Source organism: Bos taurus, chromosome 23 (assembly GCF_002263795.3).
Source record: "Bos taurus isolate L1 Dominette 01449 registration number 42190680 breed Hereford chromosome 23, ARS-UCD2.0, whole genome shotgun sequence".
Classification (NCBI taxonomy): domain Eukaryota; kingdom Metazoa; phylum Chordata; class Mammalia; order Artiodactyla; family Bovidae; genus Bos; species Bos taurus.
The window spans coordinates 44331937-44357238 of record NC_037350.1 but is presented as its reverse complement, the minus strand read 5'-3'; the positions used below and the strand labels follow the sequence as shown (position 1 = coordinate 44357238).

The window sequence follows — 25302 nt, the reverse complement described above, 5'->3', positions numbered from 1 at the left end:
CACAGAGCGGAGTTTCTCAGTCTTGGCACTGTTGACGTTTTGGGCAGGTAACTCTTTGTTGGCAGGGTTGTCCTGTGTGTTGTGGGATGTTTAGCAGCATCCCTGGCCTACACCCAGTGGATGCCAAGCCCTCCTGCTCCGCTGTGACAACCAGAAGGTCTCCAGACATTGTCAGATACCCTTTGAAGCACAGAATCACCCCTGGCCAAAAATCACAGTTAGAGACATACAGACAAGCATCAAACAAGTGGACGTAAGTTAATTACAGTGTATTAAGGATGCCAGTAGATGCCGTAGGTGAGAATGAGGCGAGGGAGCGGACTGGCTCTCTTGGCAGATGTGGCTGCGTGTGGGGTCCAGCAGGGAATGGGCTGAGAGACGCGGAGGCCGGCACGGAGGTCTGGGTGGGAGATGCGGGCCAGGGCCAGGAGGGGAGATGGGCGGTCTGGGCAGGTTTTCGGAGGGAGAGCCAGAGGGCTTGGGGTTTGCTGGAATCTTGCACTCTTGACAGAGAAGAGTAAACGGACAGTGACGGTCTGAGGAGTGGACACAGGGCAGCCTGCCCACCAGCCCAGTGAACCCCGGGGCCTGCCTGTCCGTGCCCGGGACTTAGGTGTGTTTCTCGGCAAAGTTAGGAGTGACGGACTGTCCTCGGCCTTCGTGAATATCGGGAACCGTGACTCTGGGACCTGGAATGATTTGCCGTGCTTCTTGGACAGGGTGCGCCCCTGCTTCTTCTGGTGCCTGTCCCGCCCAGGTCTGTGTCCAGGCGCAGCCACTTGCAAAGTCAGTTCTTGGGATAGCAAGTGAGGATCTTGCTTTTCAGTCCCAAGTGGGAAGTTTACAGATATGTGCACCCCAAGGGTGACTTCGGTATACACCCTAATTGAACAAGCAGTAGGGACGGAGTGTTCCAGGCCCACTCTGCAGCAGAGCACTGAGGCAAACCCGATGGAATTCCTCTCTTTCCACAGCAAGTAACTCCAGCAGGCTGTTTAGTGATGCTATTTTAGTAACAGCACCGTGAGTGTAATTTACTGAGTTTTGTTAATAGTAGTGAGTAAAATCACTGGCTTGTAGTTGCAACGATTCTAATGCCCATGACCTCAGCTGTGATGATAAGCCCTTTGACCCCCATGAAACGATGTTGTTGAAATCGGGTGTATCTGAGTGTGGAGAATGGAAGTTCATCTTTGAGCCAGAGCCGCGGCCTGTCGTCGTTGTGAAGTCTGGTGCCCAAAAGGAGACAAAGGGGAGAGAGGCTGCTCTCCTGAGAACTTTGTGGGGCTTTGTTTCTGCACCCCCTCTCCTCCTCCACATCCCCACTCCAGTTCTGCTGATCGGTTAGATCAGTTCTTGGCTGCTTCCTTTTCCCTTGGGAAAAGACATTTTCAGCTCGATTTTCCACCCTGAGTCGCCGTGCCAAGTGGGCCTGAGTAAGGTAGTCGAGACGTTTTGTCTGGTCACTAGCTCTGACAGGCGTGAGTTCAGCCACGTTTGAACACGTGCTGTGTTTCAAGGGTTGCACTTGTGTCGCAGGGTCCATTTTCCTACCACTAGGGAAGATGGAAGAGAGATTTACCCATCAGGTAGTTTAAAAATCTCGGAGATGGAAAAGAAGCTCACGCCTAGTAGAGAACTGGAGAAATAAGTGAGACGACAGTGACAGTGGGCGAAGGGGATAAAGCTAAATCCCTTAAATAGATCCTGCATTCCATCCAGTTGTTTGGATAGACGAAGTTCTGTGGGATGCCAAGAAAGGTAAGAAAAACAGCTTTTCTGGATTTATGTATAGAAGTTTTCCAAGAGTTGGGATTTAAGCTTGGTCACGAAAAATTGGAAAGGTATGGATAAATAGGGGCTTCCCTGGTGGCTCAGCGGTAAAGAATCCACCTGCCAATGCAGGAGATGCAAGTTTGATCCCTGGGTTGGGAAGGCCCCCTGGAGGAGGGCATGGCAACCCACTCCAGTATTCTAGCCTGGAGAATCCCATGGACAGAGGAGCCTGGAGGGCTATGGTCCATGGGGTTGCAAAGAGTGAGACGCGACTGACTTAGCGACTGAACAGCAATGACAACACAGATAAATACTGTGGGCCAGGATGTCGGGCGGCCAGGATAGATGTTCATGTGGCGTTTATGATTTTTTTTTTTTTTTTTTTGCATTTTGAGCCTGACTTTAATACAAAAACATTGTAATTTTTTATTTTGCATCTCCTTTCCAAAAAAACAAAGTGAGTTTAGCAGGTGATCCAGGCCTGAAAGGAGTAACCTTCCACACACGTGCGTACGTGCTCTCAGTGCCAGAGGAGCCAGCGTGCATGGGCACACTGTGGAGGCCCCAGTGGGGATCAGGAAAGGCTTTGAGAGCACACGACGCTTAAGCTCAAACACGAAAGAGGAGGAGTTGCCAGCTTGGGCAGAACAGCCTTTTAAATGATATGGAATAGTAATATAGTGTAGCATTAAGTTCACATTTGGGAGGCCACATGCCTGGGTTGAAAGCCGGCAGACAGGTTTCTCCGTGTTAGCGCTGCGTTTGCTTCCAGGAGCCGTGGTTTGCTTCTCTGTTGAGTGGAGGTCATGGGTGGCTCCTCCCTCCTGGGTGGGTTTTGGGGGAGGGTTGAGTGAGTGGGTCCACATAGAGTCCTCAGAACAGTGTCTGCACAGGCAAGCACTTATGTTTTAGCTGTTACTGGTAGATTTCTCCCCAGTAGGGTCAGAAGGAGGGTGAGGGCATCTCAGACAGGTGTGAGGGAAGCCCCGGCAGGTGGTTCTCAAAAGGAACCCCAAGAGTTTGAAGCCACACTGGGGGCGGGAGAGCTTCAGGTGGGCACCCCCAAAGGCAGTGCCGCCCCTCCTCTCGGAGGAAGGTTTCCAGGAGGACGGATTCTAATGATGGCTCAGGACAGGTAACTTGTGGTTCCTCCGCCCAGTTTTTAAAAAATGCATGCGTGTGTTAATTCTATTTTGCTGGTTTGTTTAACATATATTTTAGGGAGTTTAAGAAATAGTTCATGGTATCCTGGGTACCCTCGTGTGCTACAATATTATTGAAAAGAACTTTGAATCACACTTAAAGAGCTTGAATTTTTCTCAAGTCCAATTATATTCCAGTGCAAATTACAGCTTTCACTGTAATTTGCCTGACTTGGCCTGTATGACACAGCCTCTGAAACAAATGCCTACAGTTGATACACAACCACAGCTATTTTTGGCTTGACTAGATCAGATCCATACATATGAGGTTACAAGCCTAATTACTGTTATTTTTGGCCAGAGTCCTTGACAGTGTGGGAGGTGGCCAAGTACTTCCTTTGCTGAAAAAAATGACATTTGTTCATTGTTTCAATTGTGATGGTTGTTTAAAGTATATGGGGTCTCTTTTTTTAATGATTGTTTTTAAAGATGCAGACTAGGAATTTTATATGTTGTAAAGTTTATCACACATAAAAGTTTGTTCATAACCACTTAACTGTTCTAAGGGTCCAATGCTGTATCATTATTGTTCATGAACTGTTATTACTAGATAATGGTGAAGACAAATAGAGGACATATTCATGTTTACATCTAATGGTGTGGTGGTTACATTTCAAACAAAGTAATAGATACATACACACTCTATATTGTGCAAACAGACATTCATTATACACATGCTCCTGCACATGTATACAGAATTATACAAACTGTTATTTGACTATTTAGGCTAATGGACTCAAACAGTAATGTGAATGGTTCCCAAAGAATTTATTTTCCTAAAATATAATTTAACATAATGTAATCAGAAGATTTAATGATGCATTTTCTAAGTTAGTCCTTTTTGGAAGTCTCCTTTTAGGGACTTTGGCGCTTCCTTTGTAGCTCAAATGGTAAAGAATCTGCCTGCAAGGCAGGAGACCCCAGTTCAGTCCCTGGGTCAGGAAGATCCCCTGGAGAAGAGAATAGCTACTCACTCCACTTCCCTGGTGGCTTAGATGGTAAAAAACCCACCTGCAGTGAAGGAGACCTAGGTTCGATCTCTCAGTCAGGAAGATCCCCTGGAGAAGAATGGAAACCCACTCAAGTATTCTTGCCTGGGAAATCCCATGGACAGAGGAGCCTGGTGGGCTACAATCCATGGGGTTGCAAAGAGTAGGACGTGACTGAGTGACTTAATACTTTCACCACACTTGATGGACCTTGTCTCTCTGCATGTCTTGGCCGGTAATAAAAAGCTATGGTTGACCATTAGTACTGTGGCCCACACCTGTGACAGCTACATTTCAGCACTTCTTTTCTTTACATTTTGTATTTGTAATGAACCAAGTCACTAATCTTAGCATTAGAATATTAGTAACTGGAAATGGTTATACGCTATGTATTTTCTTCTACTGCTATTTTCCTCTGAGAAACCATGAAAAGTTTGGGAACTTTTCTTCTAGGCCATTTATTAACTTGTAGAACAGAATGCCGGAGAAGGCAATGGCACCCCACTCCAGTACTCTTGCCTGGAAAATCCCATGGGCGGAGGAGCCTGGTGGGCTACAGTCCATGGGGTCGCTAAGAGTCAGGCATGACTGAGCGACTTCACTTTCACTTTTCACTTTCGTGCATTGGAGAAGGAAATGGCAACCCACTCCAGTGTTCTTGCCTGGAGAATCCCAGGGACAGGGGAGCCTGGTGGGCTGCCATCTATGGGATCGCACAGAGTCGGACACGACTGAAGTGACTTAGCAGCAGCAGCAGCAGCAGAACGGAATGCATAATAAGGTTTGTTTACAAGATGTAGTTAATTTAAACTTTTGGGTTTTTTTTTTAGGTTTGTTTCTCTTGTTACCAAATTTTAATTCTTCCCTGATACCGTATAGAATGGTACGACTTAACGACATTTACCTGATAAAAGTGTCAAGACTATTTGCTGGGTGTCCAGCAGGGTATGGGGACTCAGTGATTAGCACCTGCCTGGCCCCTGTCCTCGTGGGCCCCACCGGGCGGTAAGGAATCAGACCTTACTGCAAGAACTGCTCGAAGTAGAATGAGGTGCCTGCTGTGACAGGGACAGGGTCACATGCTGTTAGTACTTCGCAGGGGCCCCTGGGTCTTGATGAACAACAAAACGAGAGGGCATTTTAGTTTATTTTGACTGTGATTCCCACCATGAAGATCACATCTGTGGTTGGTGACTAAACCTGTTAGACTTTGTTTTCACTTTACTTCATTCCCCTCTACCACCTACATAGAATTTTTCATAGCTTTTTACCTCTGATTCTTGCTGGTTGGGGAATTACCCTTTGGGAGAAATGCAAATAGGACTGTTTTAGGTTGAAAAAACAGGCTTCTTAACTGACCTGAATATTTCTGACCAATCCGTTGAATTAGATAAATTAAAATGTAAAGAATGGTGGGCCTGGGACTTCCCTGGTGGTCTGGGGGTTAAGATGCCATGCTTCTGCTGTGTGGGACCTGGGTCCCATCCCTGGTCAGAGCACTAGCACCCCATAAGCTTTGCAGTATTTATTTTTTGCAGCCAAAAAAAATAAAAACTCCAAAAGAATAGTGGATTGTAATATTTATAAGATATTATTGCTGCTGATGATGTTCAGTCGTTCAGTTGTGTCCGACTCTTTACAACCCCATGCACTGTAACCCACCAGGCTCCTCTGTCCATGGAATTCTCCAGGCAAGAATACTGGAGTGGGTTGCCATGTGCTTCTTCAGGGGATCTTCTGGACCCAGGGGTCTAACCTGTATCTTTTGAATCTCCTGCATTGGCAGGCAGATTCTTTACTGCTGCACCACCCGGAGTGATTAGCAAATGCTAAAATAACCCCAATTTGGAAGGAGCAAACAGGTATCAAATAGTTTGAAAGAATGGAATAATACTGAGTTGAAGTGAGAATATTGAAAAAAAGAATCCACAAGTATGCCTGTATATTCATATGTGTACATTCAGATACGTGTGTATATATGTACACACATTAGTAGTATATGTATTTTTTAAACATATAAGTAAATAAGCACATATAATTTTAGAGAATTGAGAAATTCGAGTTTTATTTTTGATTTGACTACCCATATTTATACATATATGCATATATTTTTATACATATATTTATATTTCAATGAATAATACATCTTCAATATAAGTAATAAACTTAATTTAAAAAGTTAAGTAGCACAGAAACAGATACAATTTATAATATGAGCATTTCCCCGTTTTCCTGCCCTTGCTTTTTATCTCTTACTCAGAGGTAACCACCTATATTAATTTCCCATTACTTATTCCACAAAAGTTTATGCAGAAATTACAGCATCATTTAAAAAATATGCACACATGTCCACAAAAAAATCGAATTCCATAATATCTACTGATCTGAACCACTAATCTTAAATTTAGGATTCTCATACTAACTCCATAAAGTCATTGGTCAAATCGCCAGGGTTATAAGTATAAATCGAAAGCAAAATCCATCCTAATTGAAAACCATCTACTCATGAACTGGTAAAGTTTGGCTCCACTCAAACCTCTTGTTTGGACCCATCATATTACTGATTTTTCTTTTTTTCACTGATAATAGTTTTATTTATAGAATTATATACAGAATGCATTTGAAATAGTATGAGAACAAAATGCTTCCAATGATCTCTTGTAACCAAACATGATAAAACACAAACCTGCTGCTGCTAAGTCGCTTCAGTCGTGTCCGACTCTGTGCGACCCCATAGACGGCAGCCCACCAGGCTCCCCCATCCCTGGGATTCTCTAGGCAAGAACACTGGAGTGGGTTGCCATTTCCTTCTCCAACGCATAAGAGTGAAAAGTGAAAGTGAAGTCACTCAGTCGTGTCCGACTCTCAGTAACCCCATGCACTGTAGCCCACCATGCTCCTCCGCCCATGGTATTTTCCAGGCAAGAGTACGGGAGTGGGGTGCCATTGCCTTCTCCGAAACACAAACCAGAATCTATTAAAATAAACAAGAAGTCTAGACTCTTAATTCTGAATCTGTATGTCCAGCCTTGACCTGACAACCGTGTTCTATTTGGCTTCTCTAGAAGCTGCTTTCCTGGAATGAGCCCCCGTCCCTTCGGTCTCAGGTTACAGATTCATTATCATGTTTGCGGAAGGACTTCTCACCCCTCATAGACCAGTTCAAGGTTCTCTGTTCATTTGTTCATATAGTCAGTGATTGAATGATCCCTGAATGTTCATAAAATGCTCACTCTGTCGTGTGTGTGTACTGTGCCAAGTGTGAATAGCTGTGACAGCAGGTCGTTTGCTTCTGGGTCACATAGATTGGTACCATCTTTGGTTCAGCCATCAAAACCTTAACTTCCCACGTTAGTTTAGACTCTTGCTTCCTTACTTGATATGCTTGCTTTTACCACCTACTCCTCTCACTCTGCATAATTGCCTTCTGCCATGTAACACCTGGGCGGCTCAGACCATAAAAATCTGCCTGCAGTGCAGGAGACCCATGTTTGATCCCTGGATGGGGAGGATCCCCTGGAGAAGGGCATGGCTACTCACTCCAGTATTCTTGCCTGGAGAATCCCATGGACAGAGGAGCCTGGTGGGCTACAGTCCATGGGGTCACAAACAGTCAGACACGACTGAGCGACTAACACATGTAACTCCTACTCATGGCATCCCTGTATACTTAGTCCTACTTTGTAATAGCTTTCCTCATGCTCTCTTCTCAGAGAAGCCTTCTCACTTCCCCTGGAATTTACATCAGCTCTCACATTTTGACAGTATTTAGTAGGCTGAACTAATTAGTAATTTATTTAGAAAGAACTTGAAGAAGAAAAAGTGCTTTCAGTTTTTCAGAAGATATTCAGAGCTGATAATTTCCTTGCTATTTGTAATGTATGCTAGAAAATAGATTGGGAGGAAAGTCATCTATTTCAATTCTGTGTTTTTTAAAAAATACACACATCCATTTTTATATATTGATACAAGTAGATGTATACTATATAGGTTGTTCTGCTCCTTGGGTTTTTTATATATATATATATATTTTTTTTTTTTTTTTTTTTTTTAAACGTTGTGTTTTAGAAACCTTTACAGTCTTAAAGTTCTTACCCTCCGTTTGCCCAACTGAAAGGAATTAAGAACACTGGTGATCACATTTCTAGAAATGATGATTTATTTTTTTTATCGTCCTTTCCAGCTTTGGTGTGTACAAACCTGACTCCTCGTGGTAACTCAGAAGTTACTGAATTTCCTATTGGCTCCAGTTATTTCTGAGTCCGTGACCTCACTTGAGGGCTTACTGTGTGCTCGGCCTTTGGATACCTAGCTTCATTTACTTCCCACTTCCATATCATTTCTTGCCTATGATTATTATTTGAACCAACGATATGTGAGGAGTACTTTGGTAATTCGGTCTTTTAACATTTTATTTTCAGACTGAGTTCCTTCTTTTGTTTCTTTTTTATACTTTTGATGATGTGAGTTTAAAAATTATTACAAATAGAGTAGTGTAATAAACCTCTGTTTAGCTGCCACCCAGCTTTAGTAATTCACCCCTGGACAGCCAATCTGGTTTCCTTACCTCCTCTGGGCTCTTCCCCACCTATGTGTGTGTTAGGACCTTAGATACATCATTTTGTTAATAGGTTTTTGTTATATAAGCTCCCAAAGACAAATAATTTTTTTAACATAATCACTGTACATTTATGAAACCAAAGAAAAATAATTCCTTAATAGATCAGTTATCCTATCAGTGTTTAAATTACCAGTTCTCTGCAGTCATAATTTTTTAAACATTTTATTAGAATCAGGGAAAATAAGGTCCACATATTCTGTAGTTTGATGTGTCTTTCATTTTTTTTTTTAATCTATAGGCACCATTCCCAATTCTCTTTCTCTTTCTTTGCAAATTGTTTACCAAAGAAACTAGACTTTTTGTCCTGTAAAATTTTTCATTATTGGTTTGTTTTTTAAAGGTTCAAATATATAAGTAGATTTCTTTAAAAATTGTTTTAACGGGTGCCTCTTAAGTCTTCAGATATTTTTACGTATCATCAGATTATATTTAAACGTGCATTTATTGGCCAACATTACTCCATTTATAGCTTTCTTTATGGCTTTCAAATCTATATTTGTAGATTTGAAATACAGAATATCCTTTGAAATAAAAAGTCACAAGAAAAAATCAGACAGAATAGATAAAATTACTTTAGACAGCTATGAGAGGTGCCCATAACTGTGCATTAGATAACAAATGCACTGTGTCTGCTCCATTTGCAGTAGTAGCTCAAGGAATAATGTGGATTTCTACATCCATGGATCCCTAGTTGCGTTCATCAATGCTTTATTTGTCCTTAAAATTGGTCAGTTCTTCCACTCCCATCAATAACTTTGTGTAACTTTTACCAGTCTCTAAGACCCCTTAAGACCTCTAAGCTTCCCTGGTGGCTCAGATGGTAAAGCGTCTGCCTGCAATGTGGGAGACCCAGGTTCGATCCCTGGGTTGGGAAGATCCCCTGGAGAAAGAAAAGTACCCACTCCAGTATTCTTGCCTGGAAAATCCCATGGACGGAGGAGCCTGGTAGGCTACGGTCCCTGGGACTGCAGAGTCGGACAGGACTCAGCGACGTCGCTTTTAGATTCACTTTCCAGACACATAATCACTAAACTCCGTTTTCTTTCTAGGCATCCAGATGTTATCTCAATACAATTGTGAAGTCTGGATATGAACTCCCTCCAACTTCCTTCTCATCAGCAGACTTTTCACATGACCCACCCTTCTCTTGTGCTTCCCTCTGACCTCAGAGCATCGCCCTGGGTGTTTCCCTATTCAAAATCAACCCGCGGCCTAGACTCCGGGCTGGCCTCCGCTTTCTTCAGGGCCTTGCCCTCCGTATCCCAACTCTTGCCTGTATCTCTCCTCTCTGTGTTGGTTCCTTCCCTTGGGTCTGAGGCAACCCACTCCAGTGTTTTTGCTGGGAGATCCCAGGGACAGAGGCGCCTGGAGGGCTACAATCCATGGGGTCGCAAAGAGTCAGATATGACAGCGTGTAAACAACAGCAGTGGCCTGGGTCTGTAAACACCCTTGAAAAACACGTCAAACCAAACAACCTTCCTTTGCGCTGTATTTCTCTCCGGACCTCAAGTTCACTGTCTTCTTCTTTGCTGAGTGCTTTGAAAGACAGTTCTGTTCTATTTTGTCCCATCACTTTCTCAGCCCTCTGCCCGCCAGCCTCTCTTTCCACTTCAAGGCTTCAGGAAGCGTTACTGGGACCTCCAACTGCTCAATCCAGGAGAAGCTTTTTCCATCTTCCTCAGTTGCATCATCTTCTCATTTGTCAATGAAATACTGTTCTCTTGACCTTCTGTGGCCAAATTGTTTCTGATTCTCCTAATTTCTTCAGCTTTTTTTTTTTTTTTTTGGCCTTTTTCTTGGGTTTTTCTTCCTCTACCTCTCATCCCACCAGTGATCTTTAACTGGAGGGTAGGTGGCCCATTAAAACATTTGGCAAAGCTTTAAAAATTTATGCAGTCTGGGACACCATTCCTATAGTTTCTGATTCAGTAAGTCTTCCTAGAAGCCTATAATATAGTAGTTCTATGATAATAGTCTGTTGTCTGAAGGTGCCACAGTTTACTAAACCATTTCTCAAGTATTCAACACGTATTTATTGAGTATCTACTATATTCTAGGTATCATTGATTATTTATTAATAAATAAATTTTTTCCTTTGTGGAAACTACAGTGATACTTTGTTCCATTCCTTTCATTGTCTTAGTCTAAAATCAGTACTTGAATCAGCATATGAAAATGCAGAGATTGGTCTCAAAGATCTTGATGCTTATGGCCAAATTACTTCATAGAATAGTTATATTTTTGCTTCCACCTACTCCATGGTATGGTTTTAGCAACCAGTTACATAAGAAGGTGGCTCTCAAATCGCGTGTCTTTAGACTTGCTGTCTCAGGTTTACGTTACAAACTGTGATGAGTTCCTGACTCGTTTTCTGCGTCTTTGCCTCTGCAGCCTCCTTGTCCTCCCCTCTCTGAGCTCCCTCCTCCTCCAGACAGGAATTCTCATTTGCTTCTCTGCTTGCACAGCATTGGTATTATTTCTTCCATGAAGGTGCTTCAGGACCATTCTTCCTGTTTGCAAGACGGTCGCATTCGCATGCTTCTGAGCTCCCCATGGACTTAGTCACACAGTCACCGCATGGAGAGGGGTTGCTTGTTTACTTCTCCAAGTTCCTTCATGCAGGGTTGTTCATCTTTGTGTATCCTTAGTGCTAGCCCACAGGAGTTAATAAATATATTCTGAACCAAATGAACCATTCAGCGTATTAATGTTTTTATGTTTTAGAAATTATCCCGGAGTCTTTCATATGATCTGGAAATTTGGAATTTAGAACCTATTTACAGATGACTTTTTTTTTCTTTAAATAATTTAAATCACATTTTTAGGGGCTTCCCAGGTGGTACTAGTGGTAAAGAACCCGCCTGCCAACACAGGAGACAAAAGTGACGTGGGTTCAATCCCTGGGTCAGGAAGATCTCCTGGAGGAGGGCATGGCAACCTATTCCAGTACTCTTACTTGGAGAATCCCATGGACAGAAGAGCCTGGCAGGCTATGGTCCATGAAAGTGAAAGCGAAGTCACTTAGCTGTGTCCAACTCTTTGCTACCCCATGGACTGTAGCCTACCAGGCTCCTCCCTCTGTGGGATTTTCCAGGCAAGAGTACTGGAGTGGGTTGCCATTTCCTTCTCCAGAGGATCTTCCAGACCTAGGGATTGAACCCATGTCTCCGGCATTGCAGGCAGACGCTTTACTGTCTGAGCCCCCACGGAAGCAATGGTCCACAGGGTCGGTTCATGAAGAGTTGGACATCACTGAAGCAACTTAGCATGCGTGCATGTATTAGGGTTTTTAGTGTTTATTAAATTTAGATAATATTTTATATTGAAATGTTTATTATAGGTAGTTTGTTAATTGAAGAAAATAGAAATAGCATTAAAACTATTAATGTACTACCCTCAGATAATCATTATATTTGAGCCTCTTTACAGAAATTGTGTATGTGTGTATATACACGGACATCTGCGTGACACAGTGTGTTTTTACTTAATATACTTCGAGCGTTTTTGCCTTTCAATAAGTATTTCAAAAGTATTTTAAATGGCTGCCCGACATTCCATTCTATGGAAATATCACTGTTCTTTAGTCCCTTATAGTTTTACATGTAAAATTGTCCCCAAGTAATTGTTAACATAAATGCTGTAGTAAATACTGCAATAGTGATTCATTTATTGAACAAATACGTTTTGAGGGTCTACTGGTCTAAGCACCTATGTGCTCTGTTGAATAAGAAATCGCTTTAATGAAAAAAGCAAGTGCGTACACAGGGTCTCAGAATATCCCATGGTGAACGATGCCTAGGGGCTGAGAACTCTGTGCTGGGGGCACAGACCAGGACCTGAGGAGCAGGTCAGGGAAGGCTTCTGAAAAGAAGTGATCACAGGTTATTGGCTAGTCTCTCTGTTTCGGGATGTGTATCAGAATACCACTTGGTTAATATGATGACGTGTAACCTGTTTTATTTATCATTGATGTTTTTTTGTTTTGCTTTTTGTTCACACTAAAGATAAATATTTTAATCAAGTACGTTTTGAACATTATTTAAATTGCCTTCCGCCTCACACCCATCCTGTATCCTATTACAGATGATAATAACATGTTTTCTAATATTGGATAATGGGCTTCCCTGGTGGCTCAGCAGTAAAGAATCTACCTACAATGCAGGAGACATGGGTAGGGAAGATCCCCAGGGGAGGGAAATGGCAGCCCACTCCAATATTCTTGTCTGGGAAATCCCATGGACAGAGGAGCCTGTTGAGCTCTAGTCCAAGGGGTCTCAAGAGTCAGACATGACTTAGGGACTACATCACCACCACCAATCCTGAGATATCTTTGCAGACTTACTTTACACCCTCATTGGGTATGGCTTTCTAATCTTGGAATGTATGTCTGGGTGTGGATTGTTAAATCTATATTCCTTTGGGAGATTTTTAAGTAGTGTTGATTTTTCTGCCCCTTTGGTCACATTTTGATAGCAGGGTTGTAGCAGCTTTTAAAAATTATTTAGAACACCTTTTGTGTTAGCTTGTGCTCTGGGACAGTTTAGGAGAAATGTTTATTCTTCAGAATTGGTAAGAATCTGATAAGACCATCTTGGCCTTTAACCTTAAAAAAGTAATTCTGTGTTATTCCCTGGTTACTTTCTCAGTCTTCTCTAGTTATTCTAGTTGAGTTTCTCTTTCTGGACAAGCTGAGTAATTTTACATTTTTCTAGAACTTGTTAATCACAGTCTTCACATTCATTAGGGCAGAGTTGACTGTCTTGCTCTTTTTTTTTTTTTCCCCGCTTATTTCAGGCCGTATTTTTCAGGTTGAAATACTACTAGTCTAGACTATCATTTTTTGGCAGATCTGGAAATATGAAAGGTATAATTTACAGGTTAAAATGTGTTACCTACAAGTAACTTACTTACTTACAAGTAACTAAGTAAGTAGGCTTACTTAGCTGATTTAGTAGTGAGCACCAGGACCGTCATTTAGAAGAGCACGTATATGTGGTTATGGGTGTTGGGCGCACTTTTCATATTACATCATGGTCATATATTTAGTCTTATTGAAATAGCTCGAGCAGTTCCCAGTGAGAATAGGGAGCTGGTGCTGACGTGTGATGACGGGACGTGGGAGTTAGGCTTATTCAGTAGTAAAAATAGTGCAATCACATACGGTGATCTTTTTTCAATCAGATGGTCTCCCTCTCCGTAAACAGAGGTGCCTTTTACAGTTCCTTAGGATCTGCCTCATAAAAATCTACTATTAGTGTTTCCATTTGGCTGCGTGAAGGAGGGGACCCCCTGAGCGTCAGAGCAGAGGTTACGGTTGCCTGTCAGAACAGCAGGCAAGGAGGAGGTGCTGCTGGAATTGGGGTGATCATTTAACTCCTCGCTAGGTCAGAAGGCATGAGGAACAGCTGGTTCACGTGCCCTTTCAGGGCACTGATGCAGTTTCTGCAATGCAGAAATCATCTTTAAGCTTAAGGAAGATAAAGCTCCAGGTTCTTACGTGGAACCACCGAAGGCCAGTGCTCAGTTTGTGGGCGCCTGTTCCTTTTTCCCTTTTCCAGAATGCACCCGTGCTTTCCCCGTCACTTGGCAGGTTACTGTCAGCACTTCTACCGTGGGCAAATCACTCAGTCCCCCTTACTGTCGTAGCTGCTAACGCTCATGAGACAACAGAGCAGTGGAGAAACGGATCCTCCCCACAGCAGCGGTGGCTCTGTGGGGGGTGTTAAAGCAGGTTTTCCTCCAGGAGCTGATATCCCGAGGCGATAGGGTGGGGGCCTGCGGGTGGAAGAGTCTTGGGGACCCGAGGGCACCTACACAGAGGTGTGGCTGCTGCCGCAGACGAGGGAGTGGGTCCACGGAGAACTTCGTTCGCTGAGCCAGGGAATTGGGCTTTATATTTACCATCAAGTTGGTATTAAAATGATTGTTGAAAGGGTATTGAAATGCAGAGCCATATTTTTTTTACACTTTATATTTCTAGTTCCTCCTTGTGTACCTGCCACCAGGTAGACAGTCAATGCAATAAAAACAGACAACTGTTGTTGAACCAAGTCCTAGCAGTTTGGTGGGTTGGTCCCCAAAACTGACGTCCTGGATCCTCGTGCTCTTGAGGAGGGGTGCTGCGACTCTGAGATGGTGCAGGAGACCCCCTCCCTTTCATTGGAGGGTGAAAATGGTCAGAGAGTGGGCTACTGCTGCTAAGTCACTTCAGTCGTGTCTGACTCTGTGCGACCCGAGACGGCACCCACCAGGCTCCCCCGTCCCTGGGATTCTCCAGGCAAGAACACTGGAGTGGGTTGCCATTTCCTTCTTCAGTGCATGAAAGTGAGAAGTGAAACTGAAGTCACTCAGTTGTGTCTGACTCCTAGCGACCCCATGGACTGCAGCCCACCAGGCCCCTCTGTCCATGGGCTTTGCCAGGCAACAATACTGGAGTGGGTTGCCATTGCCTTCAAATCCTTATTTGAGGATTGTTTTATTTTTATAAATGATTTGTTTTTAATGATCCCATCTTCTTCCCAGAACCCCAAAAGAACGGTGGTTTCCTAAGGGCTCCAGGAATTTTTTTTTTTTTTTTGGCTCACTGGTTTCAGATTATGTTTCACAAATAGATCTTTTTTTTTTTTTCCTTTATTTACAGTTATTTACCTGTGGTGAAAATAAAAGTTTTGCATTGTTTTCTTACACAAACAAAAGCTTTAAAATATACAAGGCATTAAACAAACTTGTTTATAGCCTGTACTGTTAACAAATAGTTTCTCTGCTTTACCAGAGAAGACAAACTATCAAAAGGAGCACATTTTTAATAGTTGCAGAACCAGACTTTAACCTACGCTGTCAGCAGTCTCTCCCCAAGCCTGTCACTCTTTCGGCCACGGGTTCTTCTGGATCTTAGGGACAATTATGGATCCATTCGTGTATTACCAGAACCTTTTCCAGGTGACAACTCCAAGCATATTTAGTAAAAGTTGAATTAATTACAATTACATCTTAATTTAAATACAGGAAGAACTCATTACAGTAAGAATGTGTTACTTATTTTAGATTTAACAGCATGGTGTTGGAGAAGGCAATGGCACCCCACTCCAGTACTCTTGCCTAGAAAATCCCATGGACGGAGGAGCCTGGTGGGCTACAGTCCATGGGATCTCTAACAGTCGGATACGACTGAGTGACTTCACTTTGACTTTTCACTTTCATGCATTGGAGAAGGAAATGGCAACCCACTCCAGTGTTCTTGCCTGGAGAATCCCAGGGTTGGGGGAGCCTGGTGGGCTGCCGTCTCTGGGGTCGCACAGAGTTGGACACGACTGAAGCAACTTAGCAGCAGCAGCAGCAACAACATGGTGTGAATGTCCATTTTGCACATATATCTGTTTTTATTTTGAAGCAGCTGAGAAACTACTATTTATTTCTGAATGTGTAGTTTTTATGAAATTATGAGCTCGGATAACAGTGACCTTGGGGAGGGCATGATGGAAGGTGTCTAAGAACCTGAGATCCTGTTCTAAACAACACGTACCCCCCTGCTCATCAAGGCTTATGACGAGAGGTGTCCTGGCTGGGAGGCGCAGCCCTTGGCTGAGAACTATTTTCTGTCTGTGGGTTCAAGCCATGGGTTTGCTGTCCAGCATGGGGCTGTGAACCAATGCGTCTGGGCAAGGCAGCATTTTTTCATTTTTAATAGGAAAGGACAGAAATTAGTGTATGGGTAAGTTGGTTTCTGAATTATGTATACATGTAATATATATACACACACATGTGTAATTGGTTGGAATGTAAAAATACATTCCTTACTCTGGGTCATAGTGAAAAAAATGATAAATGTTGCTTTTAAACACTAGTAAATTACCTTATCTGGACCAATTAAGAGCATATAATAAATGAGTACTTTCTCTGTAGCTTTGGAGAGTGTCTTTAAAACATCATATTTTACCAGGAGAATCATAAAACAGAGATTAAATATAAACAGGACTTTTTCTAAAAAGTGAGGCAAGAGCTCATAATGACTGTTATAAACTCTGTCATTGAAGACTGTAATTACCTATTGAATTAGAGTTCGAGGTAAAGGCATTTAAGTAAATGCCTATACCTAACACAGTAGATACCCCAATTCTACTGATGTAAATTGAAGTCATTTTTGCAAGAATTTGTCATGTACAAATAGAAGGTGGCCAAACTTCAATATACTAAACAGAAACTGTTCTTTAAATATGTGTTAAATCATGAGCTTTTGCTGCCTGGAGCCCCAGTTAATCCTATTAATAAAGAGTTGTTTTATTATATAATACCAAATTATGTATGCACAAACTCTTACACATAGTCATTACTGCCATGAATATATATCAATACAATATATACATACATATTATTTATGGTTCTTAAGTTTAGACAAACTGCTGGCATGGAAATAATAGTGCTTTTCATTTTTATGTTTCTCAAAGACTGTGTAATTAATACTTATTTACATTTTTAATATCTCCAATGTACTCTCCAATATACTCAGTATTATTTATTTTTGAAAAAGTGGGCCTTGTGCTTTTGTCATGTATATTAATATAAATTTCAGTCATACATTTGGAATTCTTTTGAAGTAAAAGTACTGCTAAATACAGAATCTACTTTCTGCATTTATTAAGGGCTTTTTTTTCCCATTACTGTTTCATTTTACTCATCATTTCATGAGAAATAACTAAAAGCTTGCAAATGAGGGAAAAACTGGTATTTTTTCCAAAGACTGTCTCTTCTCCCCTCAACTCTTACTCTGGATCTGCTAATTAGCAGGGAGCAAATAGGACGTTGCTGTGGGGATGAAGATGTACTTGTGATAAACTGTGGCTTGTTTCCTTCATTCTCATGCTCCCCGTCTGCCTTGATAAGGCAGGCTGGATGGATCAATACGCAATTGAAAGAAGTTTGCTCAGTGAATGGAAGGTTCTTTGAGTTTCTGGCTTTTCCGGCAAGGCTGATGGGGGAAGAGGCAGGTTGCACCAGAGACGGAAGGGCCTGTGGAGGGGAGGATGCCATCTTCCGTGGCCAGCGATGGTGTTTAGTATCAGTGACCATTTTGGGAGCTGATAGTGGATACTGGGAGGTATGAATGGCTGACATACCAATATTTTGAAAGCATTTAAACTGTACTCCAGTGGACTAGCTGAAATGTTACATCATTATGGTTACGGTATCCATTTCAGTACAGAATAGTACCTAGGAATTGTGTTAACTTTTGCCGTTACAGTCAGTATTTAGACCACTGTATTAAACTTAGAATTGGTTTCTGTCAATCATCAAATATGTATATCCTTATAAAAATATAAATTAATTGTTACCAACGTAGAACGTGCGCTTCCTTACCAAATCCAGTTGTGCTCAAAGCTCAGATGGGAGAGCTGCAGCTCTGGAAGGCAGCCGCCCCAACTCTTTGTTAGTTATTGCTTCTTTCAGAACTGTGCTCATCTAAAATTGATGATTGCAGAAATGCTGTGTATTTGTTGCTGTTTTTTAGTTGCTCAGTCGTGTCTGACCCTTTTGTGACCCCATGGACTATAACCTGCCAGGCTCCTCTGTCCATGGGATTCTCTAGGCAGGATGACTAGAGTGGGTTGCCATGCCCTCCTCCAGGGGATCTTCTCAACCCTGGGATCGAACCCGAGTCTCCTGCATTGCAGGTGGATTCTTTCCTGCAGAGCCACCAGGGAGGACCTTAGTTTTTATTTAGAACCTCTTCAGTATTCCACCCTCACACTTCATGGGTGGTTATTCTGTAACCAACTGTTGGCAAAAGTATCATGTTGCTGCTTTTCAGCCCCTCCTTTATTGTTCATCCTTTTATTTCTTCCACATTTGACTTAGGTCTTAGGCCGTCTATGAACTCAGCTTAGACTTATTTCTAAGCCAGTCGGCATTTGTTGAAACTCATCAGTGAAATTTGTATGTCTTCGTTAAAAAAAAAAGAATTATTTTTATGTGTTTTGAATAGGCAGCTAAACATTTTAAAATTATGATTCAGTATTTAAAACGCACTAATTATTTGCATTGTGAAAACAATTGGAAGTAGCCCTTGTGACTAAGACTTAATTAAAATTATAATTTTAAAAGGACTCTATTATTTAACAGCTTACACGTATTTGTTTCATAAATAATTCATTCAACAAATATTTATTACTATGTGTCAGGTACCACTTATAAGTAATATATTTGTTTTGCTGTCTTCTTATTTGTGTATGATGAATTAATTTATACTTTTTTTGTTTTTCTTAGACAAAATTGAAGAAGCACAAAAAGAACTAAATGGGGCAGAAGTGTCAAAAAAAGGTAAGTTAAAATCAACCCCAGTATAGGCTTTATTCTTGCAGAGATTCCTGTATAAATACCTTATTATTGCTGCCTTTCTAAATGAATCAATGTAAGATTGATACCTAAAAGTTGATGGCCTTTGCTTTATGAAATGTTTTAAGTGCGTAGCATGTTCTGTGACCGTTTCCCAGATGTTAACTGTTTTGCTGCGGGGAGTATGACAGCTTGTTGCAGATCTTCTGAAAGTCCTATTTGGGAGACTGTCACATAGCTATAAATAGGGCCACGATAATGCGTACTGGTGGCTGTGTTCACGTATATGCGTGCTTATGTGTGCTCGAGTGGCGGAGAATTTTTTTTTTTTTTTTGATGTGACAAAAGCCTAAGACAACCAAATAACCCAAGTGCTAGTCAGTGTAGGGATAGTTGCCCCAGTTGTAGTACCTTCATATTTTGGGATGTTATGCAGCTTTTTAAAAAAACGTTAGTTATTTCAGTTGACTGTGATGATTTGTTGCAGTGGTGAGAGAAGGGGCAGAGGAAGTTGATTAACTTTTATTTATCTGGATCTTTGTTCTTTACTTAGTTTTCATGGGTAAATTTTGTATAAGGAATAAAAAGCTTACAAGCAAAAAGTGGTTTTCATCACAGAAAGCGTACTGATTATTTTCTAAGCTAATCTGAAAAAAGACATTTGATGTAGAACAGTCTGTGGAATGGGAGGAAGACAGGAAGGTGGATAGAGTTCGAACATGCTCTAATGTTAATGGGTAAAACTGATGAAAAGGATGTAAGATTCTCTTTATGGCATTTAGATTTCATGATTTATTTTTGCTTTGTGCTTGTTCTATCTTCTTATTACTGCAGGATATTTTGGCAGAAAAATTCAGCCGTGTAGGATTCCAATGGAAAGTCTTGTTCTTTTTTTTTTTTTAATCTAAGTAGATTCCTAACTGGGCTTTCCCTGTGGCTCAGTGGTAAAGACTCTGTCTTCGATGCAGGAGACGCAGGAGACTCTGGTTCGATCCCTGGGTCGGGAAGATCCCCTGGAGGAGGGCATGGCAACCCACTCCAATACTCTTGCCTGGAGAATCCCATGGACAGGAACCCTGACAGTCCATGGGGTCGCAAAGAGTCAGCGACTCAGCAGCAGCAGCGGTTCCTAAGTGGATGCCTTTGGTGGAAATAATTTCAGGTTGTCCACGGTCTCCGTCCCTTGGCCCAGCCTCTGCAGCCTCCAGGGCTGTTTGGGGCTGGTCTGAGCAGTTCCACTGTGATGTGCAGACATCTTAAAAGTATTTCCCCTCTTTATCTGTTCCCCTCACCACTTACCTTGGATTTCTGGAAAGCCCATACTAAACACGACCCTTCATTGGCACTCTTGCCAAAACATGATCTAAGAAGAGTTGAGAAGTCACCACAGCCAGGCCATCCCTTTGAAAGGTTGGCTGAAGATCCCTTCCGCACACTGCTGAAATCCTAAAGCACTTGAGACATTCAGGCTGTAAGAACCTAAGAGTTTAAACTTTGTCATGGTCAGTCTTTTCCATGTCTAGTAATGGTTTAGAGCTGCTTCAGTTAGCAATATAAATGTGTTCTTGTCTTACTTTTCCTTCTTTCCTACCCCTGTGGCCAAGAGCTTTAAAAACAGTGAACCAAGTGTCTGATAGGAGAGAGGAAATGGAACAGAGGTTCTAGAAAAAGAAATGGGATAATGAGGTTGAAGTAATCCAGGGCTGCATTTGGCAGGCTACATTTATTTAAGACCCAGGATGAATACCAAGCAAGCATTGTTCTGTGCAGCTCACTGCCAGTGTTACTACTCAGCTTTCATTTTTACATATGCATTCTGGGCAAATTAAAAATAAAGTAGTTTTGCTCCAAAATATAATTGAGGAATAATATCAGTTTGTCTTTAACAACACGAGATAAACTTTTCGAGTAACAAAGGTCCTTGAGATTTCTCAGATCTTTGCTTGTTGAACTGTCTTGTTTGATGAAAGGAAATCCTTTTCTTACTTTTGTAGAATATACTTTAGAAATTTGGAGTTATTTATTGTTTTTATTGATTTATGGGTCATCTAGAGTAGATTGTTTTTTCACTACTTTTCCCAACTTTTGGTGATTTCCCCCTGAAAGTTTAACTTTTTCTACATCTGCCTTTTTTTCTTTAATTGCTACTTTGTTCTAAGGCTTTGTGTCAATTGAAGATGGCTATAGTCCTTAACCCATTGGAGGTTCTTGCTCCCTCTTCTTTTTCTTACCAGTAGGACAAGTAACTAATTTATCTTCAGAAGCATTTAGGATACTGGTAGGCTCTTAAAGAAAACAAACCTTGCTTATTGGTATATTTTAAAAAGATATCTTTCCTGTTTTCTAATATTTTAAGGAAAGATTAATCTGTGTAGTACAATATGATGACAGAGAAACTGACTTTGTTCATTATATACCAATAGAATAAAGAAGTGCACTAAATTATGGTAGCGTATTTCTTTTATTCTTTCTCTCTGTTTATGAATGAAAATCAGATGGCTTGAATTTTATTTATTTTGGTTTTAACCAATTTGGGGATAAATATAAAAAGCAGCATTCATCAATTCTCTATAATGTCCTTATTTTCATCCTTATAGTGCTATATACTTGGTTTTAATATCCATTGTGCTTGACACTATTTCTAAAATCATTGTGTGAGATTTAAATAAAATAAATAGTGAATGTCACAGATGTAATGATGAATATGCATAAAGTGAACTGGGAAGAAATAAATTATCAGTTAATTAGGAGAGCTTTTATGTGCTGTTTCATGAATAAACTTTGATTTTAATACTTTGTTTTAAATTTTTATCACACAATATTTGACCCATAAAATAATCCATGTAAGTATATGTAATATATATCATCACATATATATGCAGTGTCATATATTATTGTATATATATATTTATATATGTGTGTAATATTATATATTATCACATATGTTTAATACATAGTACTTATATTAGTAGGTCCCCTGGTGGCTCAGACGGTAAAGTGTCTGTCTATCAATGTGGGAGACCTGGGTTTGATCCCTGGGTCGGGAAGATTCCCTGGAGAAGGAAATGGCAACCCACTCCAGTACTCTTGCCTAGAAAATCCCATGGACAGAGGAGCCTGGTGCAGGCTACTGTCCATGGGGTCGCAAAGAGTTGGGCACGACTGAGCGATGTAAGTATATGTAATATGTATTATTACATATATATGCAGTGTCATATATTACTGTGTATATATTTTATATATGTGTGTAATATTATGTATTATCACATATGTTTAATGCATAATACTTATACTAGTATATATAATGTATATTATTATAACATCATGACAATAGCATGGTAATCTTTGATTCTAATAGCCAATTTAAGAACTGGCACATTGCTAATATGTACTTTTGTATCAACCTATATACTAGTCTCCATTTCATCCCAATATTTGCTTGGTAGAAAGTCTTAACTTTGTGTCATCATCTGCATTTCCTCTTTGAAAAAATGTCTATTAACTTATTTTGCCTCATTTTTTAATTAGGTTGTTTGGGGTTTTTTATTTGATGTTGAGTTATATGAGCTCATATATAGCTCATATGCTGTTGAGTTATATGAGCTGTTTATATATGTTGGTTAGTCCCTCATAGGTCACATCATTTGCATATATTTTTTCCCATTCAATAGGTTGTCTTTTCATTTTGCTGATGGTTTACTTTGCTGTGCAAAAGCTTTCAAGTTTAATTGGGTCCCATTTGCTTATTTTTACTTTTATTTCCTTTACTTTAGGAGATGGACCTCCCCCCCCAAAAAATACTGCTGTGATTTATGAAAAAACATATTTTGCTTCTTTTCTTCTAGGAGTTTTGTAGTATCCAGTCTTACATTTAGGTTTTTAATCCATTTGGAGTTTATTTTTGTGTATAGTATTAGGGAATGTTTTAATTTCACTTTTACATGTAGCTGTCAAGTTTTCTCAGCACCACTTATTGAAGAAACTTTTTCCCCCAGTGTATATTCTTGCCTCCTTTGTCAGAGATTAATTGTCAATGTATTTAATAAAATTACTCCAGCTTTCTTTCTTTTTTTTTTTTTTTAATTTTTATTTTATTTTATTTTATTTTTTGACTTTACAATATTGTATTGGTTTTGCCATAATTACTCCAGCTTTCTTTTTTTTTTTTATTTATTTTATTTTATTTTTTGACTTTACAATATTGTATTGGTTTTGCCATAATTACTCCAGCTTTCTTTTCTCTTCAGTCAGGTATTTTTCTTATAATTTATCCATTTTGTTAGACATTTAAGTATATTGGCAAAAAGTCATTCATAGTATTCTTTCTCTCATTGCTGTGGGATCTGTAGTTGTGTCTCCATTTTCTCACTGTTCACTTATGCCTTTTCTCTCTGTGTTGATTAGTCTTGCCAAAGGTTTCTATGTTCCACTCCCCTTTTACTGTAACTTCTCAGTTTCTTGATATCATCTTGTATAATACTTTCCTGTTTCATTACATTTTGCTCTGCATTATCTTTTCTTCTTCTTTGGGCTTACTCTGTTATCCAGTTTCTTAAGTTGGTCACTTCAGTTCAGTTCAGTCACTCAGTCGTGTCCGACTCTTTGCGTCCCCATGGACTGCAGAATGCCAGGCCTCCCTGTCCATCACCATCTCCCGGAGGTCACTCAAACTCATGTCCACAGAGTCGGTGATGCCATCCAGCCATCTCATCCTCTGCCATCCCCTTCTCCTCCTGCCCCCAATCCCTCCCAGCATCAGGGTCTTTTCCAATGAGTCAACTCTTCGCATGAGGTGGCCAAAGTACTGGAGTTTCAGCTCTAGCATCAGTCCTTCCAAACAACACCCAGGACTGATCTCCTTTAGAATGGACTGGTTGGATCTCCTTGCAGTCCAAGGGACTCTCAAGAGTCTTCTCCAACACCACAGTTCAAAAGCATCAATTCTTCGGTGCTCAGCTTTCTTCACAGTCCAACTCTCACATCCATAATGACTACTGGAAAAACCATAGCCTTGACTAGACGGACCTTTGTTGGCAAAGTAATGTCTCTGCTTTTGAATATGCTATCTAGGTTGGTCATAACTTTCCTTCCAAGGAGTAAGCGTCTTTTAATTTCATGGCTGCAGTCACCATCTGCAGTGATTTTGGAGCCCAAAAAAGTAAAGTCTGACACTGTTTCCACTGTTTCCCCATCTATTTCCCATGAAGTGGTGGGACTGGATGCCATGATCTTCGTTTTCTGAATGTTGAGCTTTAAGCCAACTTTTTCACTCTCCTCTTTCTTAAGTTGGTAACTGTGCTTATTTTTAAGTCTTTATTCTTTTCTATTAAAATCACTGGAAGTTATTAATTTCCTTATAAACATTGCTTTGGTTACATTAAACGTAGTTTCATATTTGCTACTTCCGTTAATTTTTGTGCTGGTTTCTTCTTTGACTCCCTCAATAGAATTTGAATTTTTTTCCCTTAGGGATGGTTGCAGGTTTTATTTATTTATTTATTTTTTGTTAGTGATTTCTGACTTAATTGCACTGTTACATTAATTGCTTTTTGAAATCAGTTTGTATTTCTAAAATAATTTGCTCTCTGTTTCTGAATACAGTGTAATCAAAAATTTCAGGGAATGGTGTATAAAAATGCTCCTAGATTTTATATTAGAAATTTAAGAATTCAGCATTTTACAGAAAAATTCATCATTTTACAAAGATGGGAAAGCTGAAGTTAAAAGCTGTTCAAGAACTGTATCCCAGGGACTGTAACATAGGATGAGGAATTTTCAAGTTTGTGTTATTCTGCATTGTAACTGGAAGAGAGCTGTGTTCTCATGATAGTTGAATCTATAATAATTGTTCAGTCACTCAGTTTTGTTCGACTCTTTGTGACTCTTTGTGACCCCCATGGACTGCAGCACGCCAGGCTTCCCTGTCCTTCACCATCTTCCAGAGCTTGCTCAAAGTAATGTCCATTGAGCTGGTGATGCCATCCAACCATCTCATCCTCTGTTGTCCCTTTCTCCTCCTGCTTTCTATCTTTCCCAGTATCAAGGTCTTTTCTAATGCATTGGCTCTTCACATCAGGTGGCCAAAGTATTGGAGCTTCAGTTTCAGCATCAGTCCTTCCAATGAATATTCAGGGCTTATCTCCTTTAGGATTGACTGACTTGATCTCCTTGCAGTTCAAGGGACTCTCAAGAGTCTTCTCCAACACCACAGTTCAAAAGCATCAATTCTTCAGCACTCAGCCTTCTTTGTGGTCCAACTCTCACATCCAGGCATGACTACTGGAAATACCATAGCTTTGACTATACGGACTTTTGTAGGCAAAGTACTTTCTCTGCTTTTTAATACACTGTCTAGATTTGTCATAGCTGTTTTCCTAAGGGGCA

At 40.7% G+C, this 25302-nt stretch overlaps 1 protein-coding gene across 6 annotated transcripts in view; it reads left to right on the top strand.

The window, feature by feature from the left end:
- The window catches only part of HIVEP1 (HIVEP zinc finger 1), a 135971-nt gene that overhangs the window by 60577 nt on the left and 50092 nt on the right, over nt 1-25302 (top strand). For all 6 annotated transcript variants that reach the window (XM_024984059.2, XM_024984063.2, XM_024984058.2 and 3 more), the window contains exon 3: nt 18850-18903. In XM_024984059.2, coding sequence (XP_024839827.1) covers nt 18850-18903 — 54 coding nt within the window. The remainder of the gene's footprint in view (nt 1-18849; nt 18904-25302) is intronic.